Source organism: Drosophila persimilis, unplaced genomic scaffold, assembly GCF_003286085.1.
Source record: "Drosophila persimilis strain 14011-0111.01,24,50 unplaced genomic scaffold, DperRS2 tig00000000-arrow-pilon, whole genome shotgun sequence".
NCBI lineage: Eukaryota > Metazoa > Arthropoda > Insecta > Diptera > Drosophilidae > Drosophila > Drosophila persimilis.
In genome coordinates this window covers 6319319-6338191 of record NW_020825288.1, presented here as the reverse complement: position 1 = coordinate 6338191, position 18873 = coordinate 6319319, and the positions used below count along the sequence as shown (strand labels likewise).

Genomic DNA, 18873 nt, shown 5'->3' with positions numbered 1-18873 from the left:
TTTAACACCGCGGGAATTGCGCCTTTTACGATTTATATTTTCGCTTGTTGTTTATTTTGCCCAACATTTTTGAGATTTGTTGTTAATTATGTACCGCAAATACAAGAAACGTGGCCAGAAGCCACTGAATACAATCGATGAAAATAGGTCAATCAAGATACCAGTAAGAGCCATTGAAACTGTTGCATCGTTCGTGAATACAAATGTGATTTTTGCAGCGTCCGGCGGACAACGAAACCGGCGACAGAACGGATGTTTCTGTGACGTCTTTTGGCAGTGGCAGCGAGGAGAACATACCGGCCTCTCAGGAGCATACGCAACGCTTTCTATCACAGCACAGTGCCATCCTGGCCGCAACTCTGGGACGCACACAGTCCTCCAGCCGGAACCCGTTGAGTCTGTCGCGGCAGCCAAACAACTTTTTCGAGCTTGTCCTGATACGAGCCGGGGTGCAATTGGATCAGGGGGACACCCTTGTGCTGTCCTGTGACCATGTCTCGATAGTTTCAAAGTTGCGGGAAATATTCATGAGTGCCCCGTCCTATGCCGACAAGGTGGAGACCTTCAAGTCGGGTCTCAACACTGCCATGGCGCCCAAGTCCAAGTTGTCGCAGAAACTTCTGACAGGCTGCACTGTGGATGCAGCTGGAGAGGAGCAGATATATCAGTCGCAGAACAGCATGTTCATGAACTTTCTGATGATCGATTTTATGCGGGATCCCTGCCTGGAGGTGCTCCTGAACCGAATGGAAGAGGTGGCCACATCGGATCATGTTATCACGGGCCAGGGTGCTATTGCAATGCCATTGCTGCCTCTGATGCTGGCCCAGATGCGCTATCTGTCTCTTGCCCACAAGGAGCAGATCTATCAGCGCATCGAGGGTATCTTCAACAGAGCCACCGACTCGTCTAAATTGGATATAATCAGCAATGCCGAGTTTGTGCTCGATGCCAGCATGCACGATGCATTTGTCGAGCTGCTCTTGTAAGCTGACACAAAGACAATCGTTTACGGCAAACTCACTCTCTTCTTTTGCCAGTATCAACTATTCCTGCAGCGAAGAGCTCTTCCATATGATCACAGTGCACACATTGAGCAACCTTTCGCTCTCAGCCAAGACCCAAGACAAGCTGCGCCTGCGCATTCTAGAGTTCACAACAAGTGGCGCCTGTCCAGACACGGTACACAAGATCCAAAACTATATTCTGCTTTTATTTCTAACTGTCTGTTTCTGTAGACATTGCCGCACCTTATACGGCTTTTGCTGAACAGTCTCAAACTGGACACAGATGATAGTGTGCGGGAAGTAAGATCTATTCATCCAATCCTTCTAGGACCGAACTGAATCGAAATTTATATTTAACAGCTGGTTTCCACACTGCGCGAAATATTTAACTGGCGTCACAGAGCTCTTAATGAAAGTAGCGCACCGGCGGCAGCCAACGATAAGAAGTCGCAATTGGACCTTTTTGGCTTTCTGGAACTAGGCCTAATACGCTCCAAGCGATTCTATCAAATGTGGCAGAGACTAATAGCGAGTTTGCCCGCAGACGGATTCACGTTAGTTCAGTGCAAACAAATGAATGAATACTTGATTCTACAGCTGTACGTCTTTGCAGTGCCCTGGACCTAATAATGCTTTTGTTGCTGATTCATGTGAATGAAGATAACTCCTTGTACATTGAGAATATTGTAAGTAGAGTGGACTATACTCCTCTCTATATTCATTTTAAACTTGCGACCCATCTTTATTGACAGCTTCGCCGTCGCATAAAGCTGAACCAAATCTCAGTAAACATTCTAGAGGGCGTTAAGCTGCACTATCCGCATATTTTGGAGCAACATATTAGCACGCTGATGCACATACTGCACGACTTTATGTGCGAGAAGAACGTAGCTGTCTCAGAGTTTGCAAAATCCTCGTACAGGTATAGATAGTTTGTGCACTCGGTTGCTTGAGCTAATGTTTCATTTACCGCAGCGTGCTCTTTAAGATTTTTACCTCAATTCAGAAGAATATTCTGAGGAAGCTGCTGGAGCTGGCCTGTGACAAGTCGTCCCAGCATCTAACCACAATGGCATTGCATTTGCTGCGCGAGCTGCTGCGCAAGAGCTTCAAGGATGTGCAGAACTGTGCGCCTCTCTTCCTGCCAATGCTAGATCGATTGAGTGACCTAACACTGCCGCAGACTCGCCTGGCCATGGAAATCCTGTGCAATTTGGCTTTTCCCGAGCCAAAACTACCCGAGTCAGGGCCGCTGCAGGAGCAAGTCGAAATGGTGGTGAAAAAGCAGCTGATAAATCGAACCGAATATGTGAAGAAGCAAGGCATCATTGGCAGCGTGCAGCTAATAAATGCCATTTCATGCACTGAGAAGAAGAGTTTGGACGACGAGGACGAGGATGGGAACTTCTCCCCCGTTGTGGATTCCATAGACGGTCTGCCCGACGGTCGCCCCAAAGTGGCAGCCAATTTGATAAGTGAGTAAATAATGGAGCTTCTCAAACACACACGAAACGGTTTTTTTGCACCACACAGCTCTCACCGAATCATCCATCATGAACAGTGCTGAGTCCCTGGCGCTGTTCTACGAAGAGTTGGCCACGGTTATTTCTCAGAGATGTCCCATATCTTCATACTGGAACGATAGAGGTTTCACCATGTGGCTCTGTGAGCTGATGACCTTTCGCTTTCAGCAGAGCTTCGCTACCGAGAACACTCCAAAGCCGATCAAGTGAGTACCTTCGATGGAAACCGTACTCCCAACTAACTCCAAACATTTCAAAGGGGTATCCAGTTGGAATATCAAAAGAATATCAACGAGCTGGACGAATCGAATGTTAACACGGAATCGGAGGTTCTCAGCATTGGCATAAATATATCCGAGCTTGTCTTGTCGCCCAAAAACGAGTGAGTTCCGAAACCGAGTGTATCCTTTGTTTGCACTTTGCTAATTTACCGAATTTACAGTGCCACTGAGTCGATATATGTGATGACGCCGCTGTTTTACCTTGTGCGAATGCTACACCAGAATAGCTACCGTGGCAGCCTGGAGATGATCAATGCCTTGCTTGGTTGCGCAATTGTACTGCCCTCGTTTTTCGAGGACGACAACTACATGGCCATCTTCGACAACTATGACGGGGAGCAGCAGAAACATATACTCAGCATCTATTTCCATACTATCAACTGGATAAGAGTCACAATCAGTGCTTTCGCCACTCAGATACATCGTGGCACTCGCGAACGAGTGCTGCTACGTCTGGGCGAATTAATACGCATACAGCAGAGGGTCAAGTCGCTCTTGACCCATGCGCCTGCTGACTTTGTAGCTCCTCCATATCAGTTCCTCGACTATTCAAAGCAGAAAGTCACTCTCCAGAAACGGCAGGGCGGCAAACCCCCCGGAGCCAAGGCCCATGAGACCCCAATGGAGGAGGACGACACCTGTAATCACACCACACTGGCGGACTTTACCATCAAGGTGGCTCCCTGCAAGACCAACAAAACCAAAATAGACTTTGAGCAACTGTACGGACCACGGGAGAAGTACAGACCCATGGATGTTCGCATTTTGGTGTTGCTGGAGAAGCAAGAGCTATCCTTGAACTATCCGCTGGAGGATAAGGAAAAAGGAAACGCCTTAGGGCTGCTGGAGCTACGTTTCCTGCTCGAAGATGTGGTCCAGAAACTAAAGGCCACAGTCCATGACCAGCAGGACTCGCTTGATTCAGTTTTTCTCCATCCGCATCGTGTCAGTCCAGAGAGCTTTATACATGATATATGTAAATCGATGGTTGATTTAAACAATCACCTAAACGTCCTAGCCAAAGCTATAGATGAGGAGTTGGCTAAAGTCAACAATGTGTATAGCAATTTGGATCTGTTCAAGGAACGATTCAACTACATCAAGACCTGCTTTGGCCTATGCATTCAATACTTTGCCTTGTACTTCTCCTGGAGCGGATGGAGCGATGAGACGCACGCCAAAGAGCTGCACGGTTTGTTGGCTACTATATCATTATCTTATGAATACTCATCTCTTTTTCGTTACTGCCAGAATCCCTGTACATATTTCACACATCACATCTTCCGAGTCAGGAGGCCCGGAAATATAAAAAGCAAACTATTCCCCAACTGGCCACCTTGAATTTCGACTACTTTTTGAAGTACGAGAAATCGGTACTAAACCTGAGTACGGCTGTTCAACTGCACCGACTGCTGTGCAGTCTGCGGAAACTGGGAGCCACTGGGGACGATGCCAGTCAGTCGAGGTCCCGGCTAGCCGAAGATACACGTACGTAGGAGTGTCGTATTCAGGGAAAATATGATTCTGATTTGATGTTTTTCAGGCGTACTCTGCGACAAGTTGCTGCGCCGTAAGTGGTTCCACTTCTCAAGCAACCTGGACAAAGGAGCCCAGTGTAATATATATCTAGATGAGCTGGTTAAGGGTTTCCTCAAGGACTCTACCTTTGCGCGGCAGAACGAACTTCTGAATGAGCTAATCAAGGAGTGCAAGATACTAAACACAAAGGACAAGGCACTGATTTCCTTTCCCAACTTCAAGAAGTAAGCATTGCCTATAGGTTAATATTCGAACGATTATTGATACAGGATATCTTTCAGAGCCAACTTTCCGTTGCTGTTTCGTGGATTGTGTGAGGTGCTAATTCACTCGCTGAATGCTGAACTGAGCGGGAACAAGGAAGGAGATCGCCTGAGGCTGTGGGAGTCAACGGTGGACTTGCTGAATGGATTGCTCAATATAGTGCAGCTTGTGGAGCAGCCCCGTAATTTCGGGCTATTCCTCAAACATTCACAGCTATTTCTGAAGCTTCTGCTGCAACGTGGCGTGTCCGTGCTGGAGACGATAGTGCGTGAGGATCCAGAGAGGCTGACCAAGTTTCTCCACGAGCTGCAGAAGGTGACCAGGTTCCTGCACCAGCTATGCTGTCATTCGAAGTCCATCAAAAATACCGCCATCATAAGCTACATTCCCAGTCTTCGCGAAACCATAGAGACGCTGGTATTTCGAGTCAAGGCTCTCCTGGCGGCCAACAACTGTCACTCCGCCTTCCACATGGGCAATATGATCAACAGAGACCTGCATGGGGACTCTATCATCACGCCAGTGGGCTCCTTCGTCAGCGAGGAGAACAGCGACGAAGAGCTGCCCGCAGACGATACCAGTGTGGACGAGACAGTAATAGGAGCGGACATTGGCATCAGCAACATTAGCTCCGGCACCAGACCGAGCACCAGTGGAACTCGCAGCAAGTCCTCGTCGCGCAGTAAATGTTTCTAAATATTGTTAAGCTTTAAGTTTCCAAAAATAAAGCGTAATTTATTTTTGATATCAAAGTGTGAAAGTTTTTCATGGGGGGAAGGGTGGATATTGAGCATTAGACGATCTTTGCATTCTTTATTTATTTCATTTTTTATTATCTGGATGCAATTTTATTTAATTTTCATATTACAAATAATAACAAATGTATGTATATCAAATATTTTAGTACAATATGCTTCTCTCACTTTTAATTTCTTCGTTAACAATAATTGTTTATTAAGACGTAAAAGTTTTGCTTCTGTTCTGTTTCTCCTACCTCGCTTTCTCTTTCTCTTTCTGCCTGCTCCTACAATGAATTCTGATTGCTTATTGAGTTTTGTTTTTATTATTATTTAATTCTTCATCTCTTGATTTTATATCGTAATAATTGGCGACGTTACGTTCACGGTTTATGAATCCCTCTCATATGTACGTGTGGCATGTACTCAATCGTATGCAAATCTGCTGTGATGTTTATCAATTAGTCGTTAAATCAATCAGTTATAAAATGATGCGATAGATTCGATATATATGTAATTTAAAAGCATAGAAAACACACACAAACTATAAATGTAGAGTACAACAAAAAATTGTTTAAAAAAAGTCGATACAAAATGTGGTAAAAATGTGGCAAAAGCTAAACCTAAATTGTGTGTACGAGTATGTCCGAAACAGATATTGTCCTCATACAAATCGTGTCCTTACGAGTATACGAAAAACGAAAAAAAAACTTTGGAAACTGCCCAGACCTGATTGTTGCAGATCCTGGCATCCTGTCACTTGCCCCCTGTCTGGCTGGCTCTTTCCTTATAAACAGTTGCGCTTGCTCTTAGGCCAATTCTTGAAATATACATGATCGGATTGATTTTGATTGCTGAAAAGGTGTGGAATAGGTAAATTTGGAATAGGTCGAGTCTTTGTGTATATTTCAATTTACAATGCGATCGTCGTGTTTTGATTTATTAATTTTTATTGTTTTCTTTATTTGCCAATTTTTCAAAACTTAAAACATTTTACACAAATTAATTTTAAAAATTTTTAATACGTACGCAGTCTGTTTAAAAGTTAAGTTAGATTATACACTCCTACGCCTACATATACATTATATACTCATATATATATATATATTTATAGAGAAAGATATATATATATTTACTGTATATATATTTAATATATATATATATGCATGTATATATAGATTTAGTAATTATGATTAAATCTTGCCTTTGCATCATCACAATTCATGTAAAGTTTTTCATTTTTTTCGCTCAGTTTCCATGCGCAGTTTTGCAATTTTGTTGTCCACCTTGCTTTCTCTTATTTTTTTTATTTGGATTTCCTCTTTTAAATTTTTATTTTTTGTATGTTTTTTTGTTTGTAGTTGTAATTACTTGTATTACTTGTTGAAAGTTTCAATTTACACACGGTTACAGTTATGGCTGTTGCTGTTTGCTGTTTGCTGTTGTTATGGGGTCAAAGATTAATTTTGCTTGCGCGTCCTCTTCACAAATACACAAAAATGTAAAACCAATTAAAAAGCTAAACAAATTAGTACGTTAAGTATTTAACATTAGGGCTTTATGCGTTAGGTCGTAAAAATATTTTGCTAAAAATTAATATTCATATAGTTTAATATATATATATAACATACTATTGAAAACTTAAGCGCACAAACAAAACTAAATATTCAAATTAAAAACTAATTTTGCCAAACGTTTTTGCTTTCCCGAAAAAAATTAAAACAAAAATTACAAATTACAATATTTAACACAATTAGGGGATTTTTTGGGTGGTGGGAGAGGGGAGCGGGGACCGAGGAGGGGGGGATGGGTTTCAGGAAGGATATGGGGAAAATTTCAGGCTTCCAAAGAGATGGTTTCCAAATAACGGCACATAATTTTGGTGATAATTTCATTAATCATAATTTTCATCAAGTTCAACGAAATCGGAAAACTTTAACGGAGTGTGTAACAATTTGCCAATTGGTTTACAGTTTTAGTTTAGTTTTTAGTTTACAATAGAAAAACACATTAACAATAAAAACTTACAAATTAAATTACAAATTTAAAACAATATAAAATCAGTACAGTTATCGAATTAAACAAATCGTTAAAATTAGTTATATGTATATATTTGCAATTTGAAGTGGGTTCAAAGGTTCAAAGTCACCAAATATGTGGAAAATTTCACAGGCGAAAAATCGAAAATTTTGCATGATAAAAATACGCGGCGTTGAAGAATTTTTCTTTTTTTTTTTTCGTTAATAACATCCTTAAAAAAGTAACTCATTTGTTGTGTTTGTGTGTGTTTAAAGAGAGAGAAAAAAAAACGTAATAAAAGTTTTAAATGATTTCTCCCCTTTCTTTTTCGAGGGCAACACTCTGCTCTCGATCGGGAAAAGGTAGATCCTTTAAGAAGAACTCCTAAGGAAACTTATCAAAAATTATTTTAAAAAGATGGTTAAATATTTAAGTGATTTTTTTTGTTTTGCTTGTTATTGTAGATAGAAAATGGCGCACACTTCTCTTCCTTCTCCTACAAAGACAGTTTACTTTAAACATTATGTGTGTGTGTGTGTATATGTATTGGTGTTGTTTGTGTGAGTGTGAGTGTTACTAAATGTAATCTTAACTATGGTCATTTAGAATTTGTTGTATATGTTCCTCTTATTGTTTGTGGCTAATATTATGTATTGTATTTAAAGTTCTTTGCTGGTTTGCAAATTTTTTTCGCAAGTTCTCATCGTTTTTATTTTTATTTTTATATTTTTTTTTTTAACTGTAGGCAACTGCTTGGTGTCTGTGTGTGTGTGTTTGTTTGTTTGTCTGTGTGTACTGGTAATTTAAAAAACTGGTGTTTTTTAGGCTTATGCTGAACAATGTTCATAGATACGTTTTAAAACACACGCGCCCTTGTCCTTCATCAACGGCCAACAGTTTTGTATTCGCTTTATACTTGAGTTCAAAATTGGAAGTATTCTTTTGTTAGTTTAAAACTAATTTATATATTCTTTTTGTTTTCTTTTCTTTTTTATATAATATATATATATATATATTAATTAACTTGTTGCTTTACTTGAGATCTAGCAATAGCGGAAACGCAGACATAAACGACAGATAAATTTCAACAAAAAATAAAGGGATTTTTGGTTGTGAATTTCGCAAAGTAATCTAAATAAATGAAAGGCAAGTTTTTGCTTGATAATTGATTTTCCTATATAAGAGTTTTTGTTTTTTCTTGACACGCGTGTGTGTGTGTGTGCTGTTTGTAGGCATGGCATGGAGTTACAGTTAGGTTCGCTATATATGTATGTAGGTGTGGGGCGTTACTTTCATTCGTATCATATCATATCATATCATATAATATCATATGTGCGTAGCAGTTCTGCTTAGATGAGTTCGTCAATAAAATTGGGAGAGAGTTTTGAGTCAGAATTGTTAATTAGTTGAGAGGCTTTTAAGGAGAATTTCTAGAATTTTATGAATTGTTTAGGTTTGCTGCTAAAACGCAATCGAGCGTCGGCTAATTGATTTCTTTCTTTCATAATTTGTTCTTATTTGTTTTTTTTCTTTGAAAGTTAAGCACAATTTGTATGTTTATATGTGTAAATATTAAGTATTCGTTATTTTGTTATTAAAATTCATAATATTCATCGTTATTATTATTAGTTTTAATTTTACTTTTACTTTTAATTTTACTGCTTGTGATGTGTGTGTGTGTGTGTTGTTGTCTTTCTAATTCGTTGCTTCAATTGGCAGATATATTCTCCGGGATTTGCTTTTGCCGGAACCATCTGCACATTTTTGTGTGTGTATGTGTGTGTGTTTATGTGCAATTTTTTAACCCTACATATATACTTTTTCTTCTGCCAGTTAATTGATTTGAAGTTGCCTAAGACTTAGGGTTCGTTAAAAAATAGTTTGTGTTTTTTGTTTGTTTTCCAATTAATGCAGAAAGTCTTTGCCAGTTGCCACTGCCAGTCATTATATAATAATGCTGGGTGCATTTACATTTTCTTTTTCTTTTTTGTTTTTTTTTTTTTGTATGTATTTTCTTATCATTCTCATATCAATTCAATCAATCTAATTTATAATTTTTTTGTTTTCTTACTTTTTGTTTTGTTTTTGTTTTTTTGTCAGTCAATGTTTCTTCATTAAGCTTTGCTTTTCACTTTGAATTCTTGTTGTTGTCTCTCGAAGTCCCTACAATATTAAACATTTTTTTTGTATTTTAATTTAGTACACATCAATATTCATCTGAACCTGAATCTGAATCTGATCTCTCTCGTATATATGTACTGGTTTCCCATATGTCTTGCTGGCTCCTTATTGCTGTGTGGTTATATACAGTAAAGGGAATTCGCTTGTGCACTATTTGCTTGTGTGTTAATTTTGCTTAAGGCTCCTCTCCTCTCCTCTCCTCTCCTCTCTTCTCTTTCTGTATATAGTCGAATCGATTTCGAATTTGTTTTTTGTTTTGTTTGGTTTGGTTTTTTTACGCAATTCAATTCAATTTCAATGTATAAAAAGGTGCTACATGCTGCTTAAGATTTAAAATCAATCCGTACTGGGCTTAGACTGCTCTCTCTATATAGTTATAGATAAATATATATATTTTTAAATTTATATATCGTTTTTCGGTTTTTGTTTTGTTTTGTTTTTTGTTTTTTGCTATATGCGCTCAATTATTGTTTCGATTTCAAGTTAAAAACGCTATGAGACTTAATTTGTTTTCGTTATACTTTTTCTGTGAACTTTTAAAACGATTCGACTTCGACTTCGATTTTGTTTATCTACGAGTTTATACGGGTTTGATCTTTACTGATTTTTAAAATGGTTCTTGGGGGGGGAGGAAATCGGTTAAATGAAGAAATTTTTCTTTTAAAATTCTGCTGCTGCACAAGGCTATATAAGTGTTGGCATACATACATACATACAGATACATATATACTCTACTTGACTGATTTGTTGCTGCTTCCGATACCGATACCGATACCGATTCCGACTCTGATACTTGTTGTTTGTTTGTTGTTAAAGCTATTTCGAATGAATCAAATGAACAGAACGGAAATCGGTTTGGTTCCGAAATGAATGCGTTTATATCTAAAGCAAGTTAAGGATCTCTCAGAATTTTCGCTAGCTGTAGGTTCTTATGGTTTATACAATTCTTTTAAAGGGAATTTATTGCTTTTAAGAGTTTTGTTACTTGGATCTAGATCTTCTCCAGGACATCGACGAGTGAAATTATTATTATTATTATTATTATTATTGGATGTTGCTGGGGCTGTAACTTCCATGTTGTGTGGCTGCTTTATAACTGATATCATATATAGGGTTGCTGTTGTTGTTGTTGTTGTTGCTGTTGTTGTTGTTGTTGTTGTATTGTTCTAACTCCATGCCGAAAACGTATCCATGTACCACTGTTCACCATTTGTGCCTAAAGGTTGCTGTGGTAGCGGTAAACTGCCCCAACTGCCGCCATTTCCTATTAAACCGCTCGGGTAACGTCGCTTAACATCTGCCGGATTTTGGTGACCTCCATCGAACTTACGTTTACCGACTACTGCAGTGGGTAGGTTCATAGGTTCGAGGACAGCATTTTGTTGTTGTTGTTGGTTGTGTGTTTTGTGTGTGTGTGTGTGTGTGGTTGAAGGTGTTTTTCGAAAGAAAAAAAAGAGAAAGAGAGTTAAAAATATTGTTAATACAAAAATGGTTCAAGGTGGTTTCTATTATTTTCTTCTTTTTTTTTTTTGATTTTGTTGTTGATAAAGTTCAAGTTTTAGCTGGGCTATGGTTTAAATGAGGTTTTCTTGATGTATTTCATTTTTTTTTCTTTTTTTTCGCACAATTTGTTGCATTTTTTTTTCAGTCTGTTTTTTGCAAAGGGGCTTTGTGGTGGTTCAATAAAATGTTAAAGACAAACAGGTGGGTTTTTTTTTATCATTGCTCATTTAATATTTCCCATTTGCATTATAGGGGGGGTTGTTTCTTTACACATCAAAAATCATGAATTGGTGTTAATTCGACATAACGTTAGGGACCTTTTTGGGGTATGGTATATGATACATTTACAGAACGTATACGTATAACGTGGGTCTGGTCTTACACAAAATGAATTAGATGTGGGATATTAGGGGTGTTATCATGTGTGTGTGTGTGGGTGTGTTTGCATTGGTGTGTGTGTGTGTGCTTGTGTGAATTACAATTATTCCGAATTTGTTTTTTCAGTGTGTAAAACATAGCACACGATATTATCGCCGGAAAAACATTAAACATTAATTACAAAACGTTAGTGACAAGGAATCGACTGTTCGTTTTCGTTCGATCGATTCCTGTATAGAGCGCTGTGTCTGGGTTGTCTGTGTGCTTGATTGAAGCTAAGATTCTTCTTCACTTGTCCATTGTTGGGGAAATTTGGAATTTTGCAATGTCGCCGCTCCTTTTTTTGAGTCTTGGGTTGGGTTTTCTTGAGCTGAGCTGAACTGATCTGAACTGAAGCTGTTTGACTGGTGTGTTTGGTCACGGGGTTTCTTGATTATTGAAAACGATGCCCCACAACCGACGTTTACTCATCTGGTAGTATCGTTTTCAATTGAATGATTACAAAGAATACGTAGATTTTGTTTACTAATGCCTAGTGTCAAGTGTGAGAAGAGTGTGTTCTTGGGGTTTGTTTTGTGTGTGTTCGGGTTGGCTGCATAGCACTTGAAACATTACTTGGCAATGAGACTTGAATACTTGTATTTAGGGGGACCAGATTCTTGATTTCTTTTCGGACCGAGATTTCTTGTGTTTGGAGCTACGCTTTTTGGAATGCTTGTGTGAATGCTTGCTTTTCCTACTGTGTGAGCTATCTCGTTTCTTGGGCTTCTTGACAAGCGGGCGACTCTCGCCGCTGGCCGAGGAGCTGGCCGAGGCGCCACGCTTAGTTGCCCTCCGTGTACGTCTTGCGAGTGGCTCCAGCTAGAAACAGATTTAGTTTTTTTTTTTTTTTTTTTTGTTCTTTACGATGTGTGTTTGTGTGTGTCAGAAACAAAGCGCATGTAGGTGTGTGGTTGTGTGAAGCATTCTAAATATAATTCAAACGATCTGTATCTACAAATACAGCCACAAAGTGTACGAAGCAGGTGAATGTGTGTGTGTGTGTGTGTGTGGGGGGGAGAGTCACGCTTTTGCTGCGGATGCAGATACAAAAGCGTGCCAGGAATCCGGTGGGTTGGGGGTTCGTTGCTCCATTGATAACAAATTATAAGAAGGTTTGGAGTCTGTGTGTGTGTGTGTGTGTGTGTGTGAACATAATACACGAATCGATTAGTATCTGTATGTAAAGGTATGGTACAAATCAAACAAAACTATTCCAGTTGATCCCCCTCCTGTGGGGGAATATGTTTTGGGCTTGGATTATAGGGGGGTCGATTATATTACACATAGGATATGTATTGTATTTATGGGCTTATGTAGGTTACTAATACTATTATTATTTGATTTTTATTCACTTCCTTTGGCTTTGTGTGGCTCGGGTTAGCAAAGCATGATGGGTAAATTAATTAACAAGACTCTCGACTCTCGATATACAGAAATGCACATACAAATAATATATATGTATATATGTATATGGTTAATTTAATGGGCTAGAGTAAAAATTATATATTTATTTATATAAGATTTGTGCAATCGCAATCGATCTGTAAGTCAATCTTGACGCGCGTTTCGTGTGTATAAGTATATTATTTATGGCCTGGCAATCAACATATTTTTTTTTTTTTTTTTACCAACAGATTAACGCGGGACACAAAAAAAAACAACAAAAATTATATACACGTACGTCAAAATTTTGGATGATTTCTCTTAGGGCTATGGGGCTCTTACTCTCTTCTATGTCTGCTATGAAGGATGGGGAGGGGGCGATTAGAGACAAAAACGGGGACACTCTTCCATGTACTTGCTGGACCTTTTTTTTTTTAGTTAGTAAAGTGACAACAATCTTGTGCGAATGGATATTGGTGTCTGTCTGTGTGTGTGTGTTTCTGTATGTGTGTGTGTGTGTGTGAGATATACTAATCGATTCATAAACGTTTACACAGCAGACACTGCTCATTGTTAGCCACATATCCGTATCAATATGCAATTAAAACAATCATATAATTTGTTATTATGGTACATAGGTGTTGCGTTTGTGTGTGTGTAAATGTGTGTGTGTGTTTATTGCTGCTTACAGTTCGAAGAAAGTAAAGAAAAAAGAGACAGCAGTCACGAGAGGGCATGCATCAAAAAATCGTAGCATACATTTCAGCGCCGACACAAAAGAAATGAAAACCCCATAATTATATGGAAATATATATGTATGTATATATGGAAAGCACACCAAGAAAATTCGTAAGCAGCAAAAGCACAACTACAGTGAAACACAAGAAACAACGAAAGAAAACTGTATAATTCGTGATTATAGAAATATAGAAAAAAGAGAACACAACACAACATCGAGGTAAAAGTAGGGGGGTTGGGGTTGTTGGGGTTTGGGGTTGGGGGTAGAGACACACGACATTGAGGGGGGGGAGGCCTTCTTTTGCTGGTTGTCGGGGAGGAGTTCGGTTTTCTGGATGGGTCGTATCTCTCGATGGGTTTCGTTTCGTTTCGTTTTGGTTCTTGTGCGCCTTATGGATCAGCGAGAGAGAGTGTATGTGTGTGTGTGTGTGTGGTGTGTGTGTGTGGTGTGGTGTGGTGTGGGTTGTGGGCAGGTGGGTGTGTGGGTGTGGGGTTTCTTTACATTTTACTTGGCTTTACTTATTAATTTATATGAATTTGACATTTGAAATTTACTTCTTGCTGGGTTGTTGCTGTAGTTGGATTGTCTTTGCAGTTTTCTTTTGACGTAGGTTGTTGGGAGATTTAGCTTTGAGTTCATTCGTTTTGATAGTTTCGATTGGTTTTTTGTTGGTTGGTTGATTGTGGTTGTGTTTTTTTATCTCTGTAGTATTTTTGATTGTTGTTGTACTTATTTTTTGGTTTTGGTTTTTGGTTTGTTTGTTTGTTGAGCTCACCTGGTAAATTTTGTAGCGGCTTGACGTGCTGGGTGCCACGAGCGTTGTGACGCGTTTGTGCCACCCCACGGACCCCCCCGGTTGCTGCCGGCGCCCCCTGACCGGTGGCCCCCCGCTGAGCTACCGCCGCCGCCTGTCCCACCGCCGCCGCCGCCGCTGCCTGTCCCGCCGCCTGTGGCACTGTTTGGGCCCCCTGACGACTGATGCTGCCACGCCGGCCAACGGCTTTGCCACGCTGCACTGTGGTTCCATGCCCACGACCAGCCCCCTATTATATGGCCATCATCACCATCATCAACACAATCCACACATGGCATCATCATCATCGTCGTCATCGTCATCATTTCATGCATGAGCGTGGCATTTGTGAGGGTTTAAGTGTGTGTGTGTGTGTGTGTGTGGGTTGAGTGTTTGTATGCGTGTGTGTGTGTGTGTGTGTGTGTGGGTGGATTCATATAGCGATTCCAGATTCGGTTCCATTATCCATCATAATCCATCATTCGTTGTTGGTCGGTTGTTGATTTGATTTTGGATTTCGAGTTTACGTTTCGTTCATTTTCGTTTTGGTTTTTGAGTTTTGGTTCGAATCGTTTTGATATTTTTTTTTTTGCATTATATAAATAATTGAAATTGTGTTTGTATATATATGGATCGCCAAGAGAATTGTCAAATTTTGGTCATTTCAAATCAAATGAAAGTAAGCAAGATGAAAATACATTTTTGGAGTTTTTGGGGTATTGGAATTTTGGATTTTGGTTTGGAAATTTTCGGCAGTCGAATCGATGAGAGAATTTCGAATTTGGTTTTGTGGTGGAGGTTGGGAGGATTTTGAGGGGGGGGTCAGAAAAACGGTTTTGGTTTTTGGTTTTCGAAAAAGAAAGGTAATCGATGGTGGTTTTTTTTTTTGGTTTGGTTTTTGGTTTTTGATTTTTGATTTGGTCGTTGGTTGGTTTTTGATTTAGGTAAATGGCAGAGATATAGAATTCGTAATTTTAGTGTGGGCATTTTTTTTTTGGTTTTTGGTTTTGGTAATTTTTTTTTTGTTTTTTGTTTTTGACGAACATATATATAATTTTTCAAGATTTTTTGTTTTTTTTTGTTTTGTCATATTGTACCGAAAAACAAATGAATTGTTTGTATATAGATAAGTATATATATATATATATAACAAGAACACATAAAAAGAAAGAAAAGAAAAGAAAAAATCGAAATAAACGCGTTAGATTCTTGGTGTAAACTGTTTTTTGTTTGATTGTACATACACGATGTAATGTATGCATATAAGATATATGTGTATATTGATATAGAGAGATACGTCTGCTGATGTTCAATAATTAACTAAAATGTATTTGCTTCTCTCAGTATCTGTATCTGTATCTGTATCTTTTAGCTAGTCTTTGTCTTGCTTCAATCGGATATTATAATATACTTATAACAACGGATATGACACGTCTACTCGCATGTCCAGGCAACAAAAGTATTTTCCTCTTGCGATTGACACAATATTCAACGAATAAAATATTAAAAAAAAAAAAATAACTTTACCAAGTTTGTAAATTTGTTTAAAAATTATAAGCTAGGTTTTACAATAAGCGTATGCGGTTAATGGTTTATTAAAGCACTGGCATAATAATAACAATATATGTATATTTAGGGCAATCATATTTTAAAACTAAAAAGCGCTTCACTTAAACACGAATTAAAATTAAAAAAATTATATGGGGAGCACGCTGTGTTCAGCTCATCAAATTATAATTAATGGGTATTTGGGCCTGCCGGGTCGATGGGTGGGTGCAATTAGGGGCGAGTTATACAAGCAAAGCATAAAGATTAAAGCACAATAATAAAGCACAAATTGTTAATTGTTTGCATGTTTTCAATGGGCGGCGTGGCGAAGCGGTTCTCTCGATTCTCTCGAAACAGGCAGCGAATATGTATGGATGTATATATGTGTACTCCTTCCAGCAATGGGCGTGCACTTGTGTGTGTCTGTGTCTGTGTGTGGGTCTGTTTCTGTGTGAGTGTGGGCGTGGCTTTGGTTTTTTGGGTGCAGCAGCATGTAACGTGCAAATTTTGACTTTTGTAAAACGAAATGAAGAAAATATAATTTTGGGAAATTAAAGCATCCGTTAAGCCAAAACAAAAAAAAGCGTTTATAAAACCAACAAAATATAAATACATTTCAAAACACTACGTTTGGGGCGGCAACTCTTTAGAACTGAAGGATCTAATCAGAATAAAACCAAATATACAATATATATTAACAAATATGTTCTACAATTCTCGTGTGTTTCTGTGTGCGTGTTGTTGTTGTTTTTCTCTGATTGTTGTCCGATTCGGGAGTAGCCAAAAAACAAAAAAGATCTATTTATAACGCACCATAACGGCCGACGAGTTCGAGCCATTTGCTTGGGCTCTCGACGAATGCTGTACGGCACTTGAGGTGGCCCCAGCCATTCCGGATCCGCCTCCGACTCCGACTCCGCTGCCGAGACTGGTGCCGCCGCCGCCGCCGCCGCCGACGCTGCTGCCATCGTTGGTGGCATTTGGAAAGTTATAGTAATGGAAATCACCTTCGTAGGTGCGGTAGATATCGTCGATATACATTTCGTTGGTGGCCAGGCCAGGACGGTATTCCGGGTACCCAAAATAGTCGTAATCGACCTCTAAATAATGTTGTGCAGGCCATTTGGGTGGGGTTGGGTGGGGTAGGATAAGGTGGGATAAGGTAGGTTAGTGATGATGCGGCCCTTAGTTCGGGGGGCAGGGGGGGTGGGTTATAGCTGAGAGACCTAGTCCTAGGCTGCCAATTGTTTCACCTTTTGCCAATGTTGCACGAATTGGGCGCGTACTGTAACGCAAAGGAGCTGTTCAAAGGAGGTGTGTGATTCTGTGGGATGTGGGATCTGTGGCTGGAGCGTGTGTGTGGTCGAAGGGGGGCTTAAGTAGATGAGACTTGAGGATTACTTACCGGTGATATAACATCAAACAGTATACAGGGTGCTTAACATTCGCTACACAGAGAACACAATTGCAACATTTAATTATCATAAACAACTATGAACAACGTTTAAGGTTTAATGGCTAATGTTCTATGGGTTTTGATGGGTTTCGGTTTGGGTTTCCGTTTCAGTTATGAGAGTAGGTAATGTTGTAGTTGTAGTTGTTTGCTTTGCACTTTGGCTGCGACACAGAGAGCGAGCGAGAGAGATGGAGAGAGGTTCAGAGGAGCAGGAGGACGGAGGGAGTAAACAAAAACTATAAAGAATCGACAACATCGAAAATGGAACTCAAAAACGAACATGCAAATAAATAAACAAAAACAAAAACAAGAGAGAGACGGAGCGATATCGACACATAACTTGCAAATGCGAATATAGAATAGGGAAAAACCAACAACATTTACGATTAGTACAATGAAACAACGGAAACAGAAAATATAAACAATTGAGAAGTGACAAGTGAGGTTATGTTCAGGTTAAAGTGAGGTTATGTCTCAATTGGTTTGCCAATGTTTCGATCTCGATCTGGATCGTTATTCGAGCTAGTGGGGGGTTAGTAGACTCAATCTAGCTGGAGAGTACGTCGGGGGGGCAGTGCTAAGCGTGACTTTAAGGGCTCTAGGTATCTGTGTGTGTGTGTGTGTGGTGGGTGTATGTGTATGTGTAGTGGTTAGGGGGCGGGGCTGGGGGGGGGGCGAGCGTACATTTGTTAGTGGGTTTTTGAGCGCACATTTGGTAAACCTTAAAGAACTAACTAAAATGATGAGGCGAGACAGAAACAGAAACAATAATCAAGAAGTTTCAACAAAATAAGAACAAAACGTTGCGATCTCAATGGTGGACATGATACAATATCGTATAACTTAAGACTTAAACAACTGCAGACCGGATTAGTGTTTTGCTTACGGCTTTGGTTAGACTCTTTCAACTAGAACTAGAACACAAACCTATCAAATAAGTACCGGGGTTTTTTTTTTGGGGGGTCAGCAGCTCTATATACGCCATATATGTGTGTGTGTGTATGTGTTTACATGTGTGAGAGTGTTAGTATATGTGTTTGTGTGTGCCTAACAACTTGGCTAACTGACTACGAAAACTAAACAAAAATTAACAAAAGTTATAAAGTATTTTTTTTTTCTTCTTTTTTTTGTTGTCCCAAAGGAAGGCGCTTGCGGCCTTCGCTTTCTCATCTACCATCATCATCGTCTGGCAGATGGCAGCGATGGTTCGAGCACATATACATGTATATGCATGTACATACAGACATCTAGAATGTATCTGATGGATTCACTTGGCCAATTTGCCAAACTTACCGTATTCGCGAGGTATCGGCGTACGGAGCGGCATGCGCGCACCTGGCAGGCGCATGGGCGTCAAGGACATCATGCTGGGATGTGTCGGCGACAGATTTCTGTATGGAGACAATGTTTCAAATCTTTACAAGGTTTATCCCACATGATCGAAAGACGGGATTGAGTATAAATTGGCAATGTTTTGTGG

At 39.5% G+C, this 18873-nt stretch overlaps 2 protein-coding genes across 2 annotated transcripts in view; one reads left to right on the top strand and one right to left on the bottom strand.

The window, feature by feature from the left end:
- Positions 1 to 88: 88 nt before the first annotated feature.
- Positions 89 to 5359, top strand: LOC6598851 (Fanconi anemia group D2 protein). Its single transcript, XM_026990122.1, has 14 exons — positions 89 to 163; positions 219 to 985; positions 1041 to 1182; positions 1239 to 1307; positions 1368 to 1561; positions 1621 to 1693; positions 1760 to 1929; positions 1983 to 2482; positions 2541 to 2736; positions 2790 to 2912; positions 2973 to 4003; positions 4063 to 4299; positions 4355 to 4574; positions 4632 to 5359. The coding sequence occupies exons 1-14, from the start codon at positions 89 to 91 to the stop codon at positions 5308 to 5310; spliced, it is 4476 nt and encodes a 1491-aa protein (XP_026845923.1). The 3' UTR covers positions 5311 to 5359.
- Positions 5360 to 9965: 4606 nt separating this feature from the next.
- The window catches only part of LOC6598849 (heterogeneous nuclear ribonucleoprotein Q), a 51074-nt gene continuing 42166 nt past the window's right edge, over positions 9966 to 18873 (bottom strand). Inside the window, exons 11-14 of the mRNA XM_026992263.1 lie at positions 18687 to 18808; positions 16751 to 17037; positions 14372 to 14639; positions 9966 to 10893 (exon numbers count right to left, since the gene is read on the bottom strand). Coding sequence (XP_026848064.1) covers positions 10718 to 10893; positions 14372 to 14639; positions 16751 to 17037; positions 18687 to 18808 — 853 coding nt within the window. The 3' untranslated portion in view covers positions 9966 to 10717. The remainder of the gene's footprint in view (positions 10894 to 14371; positions 14640 to 16750; positions 17038 to 18686; positions 18809 to 18873) is intronic.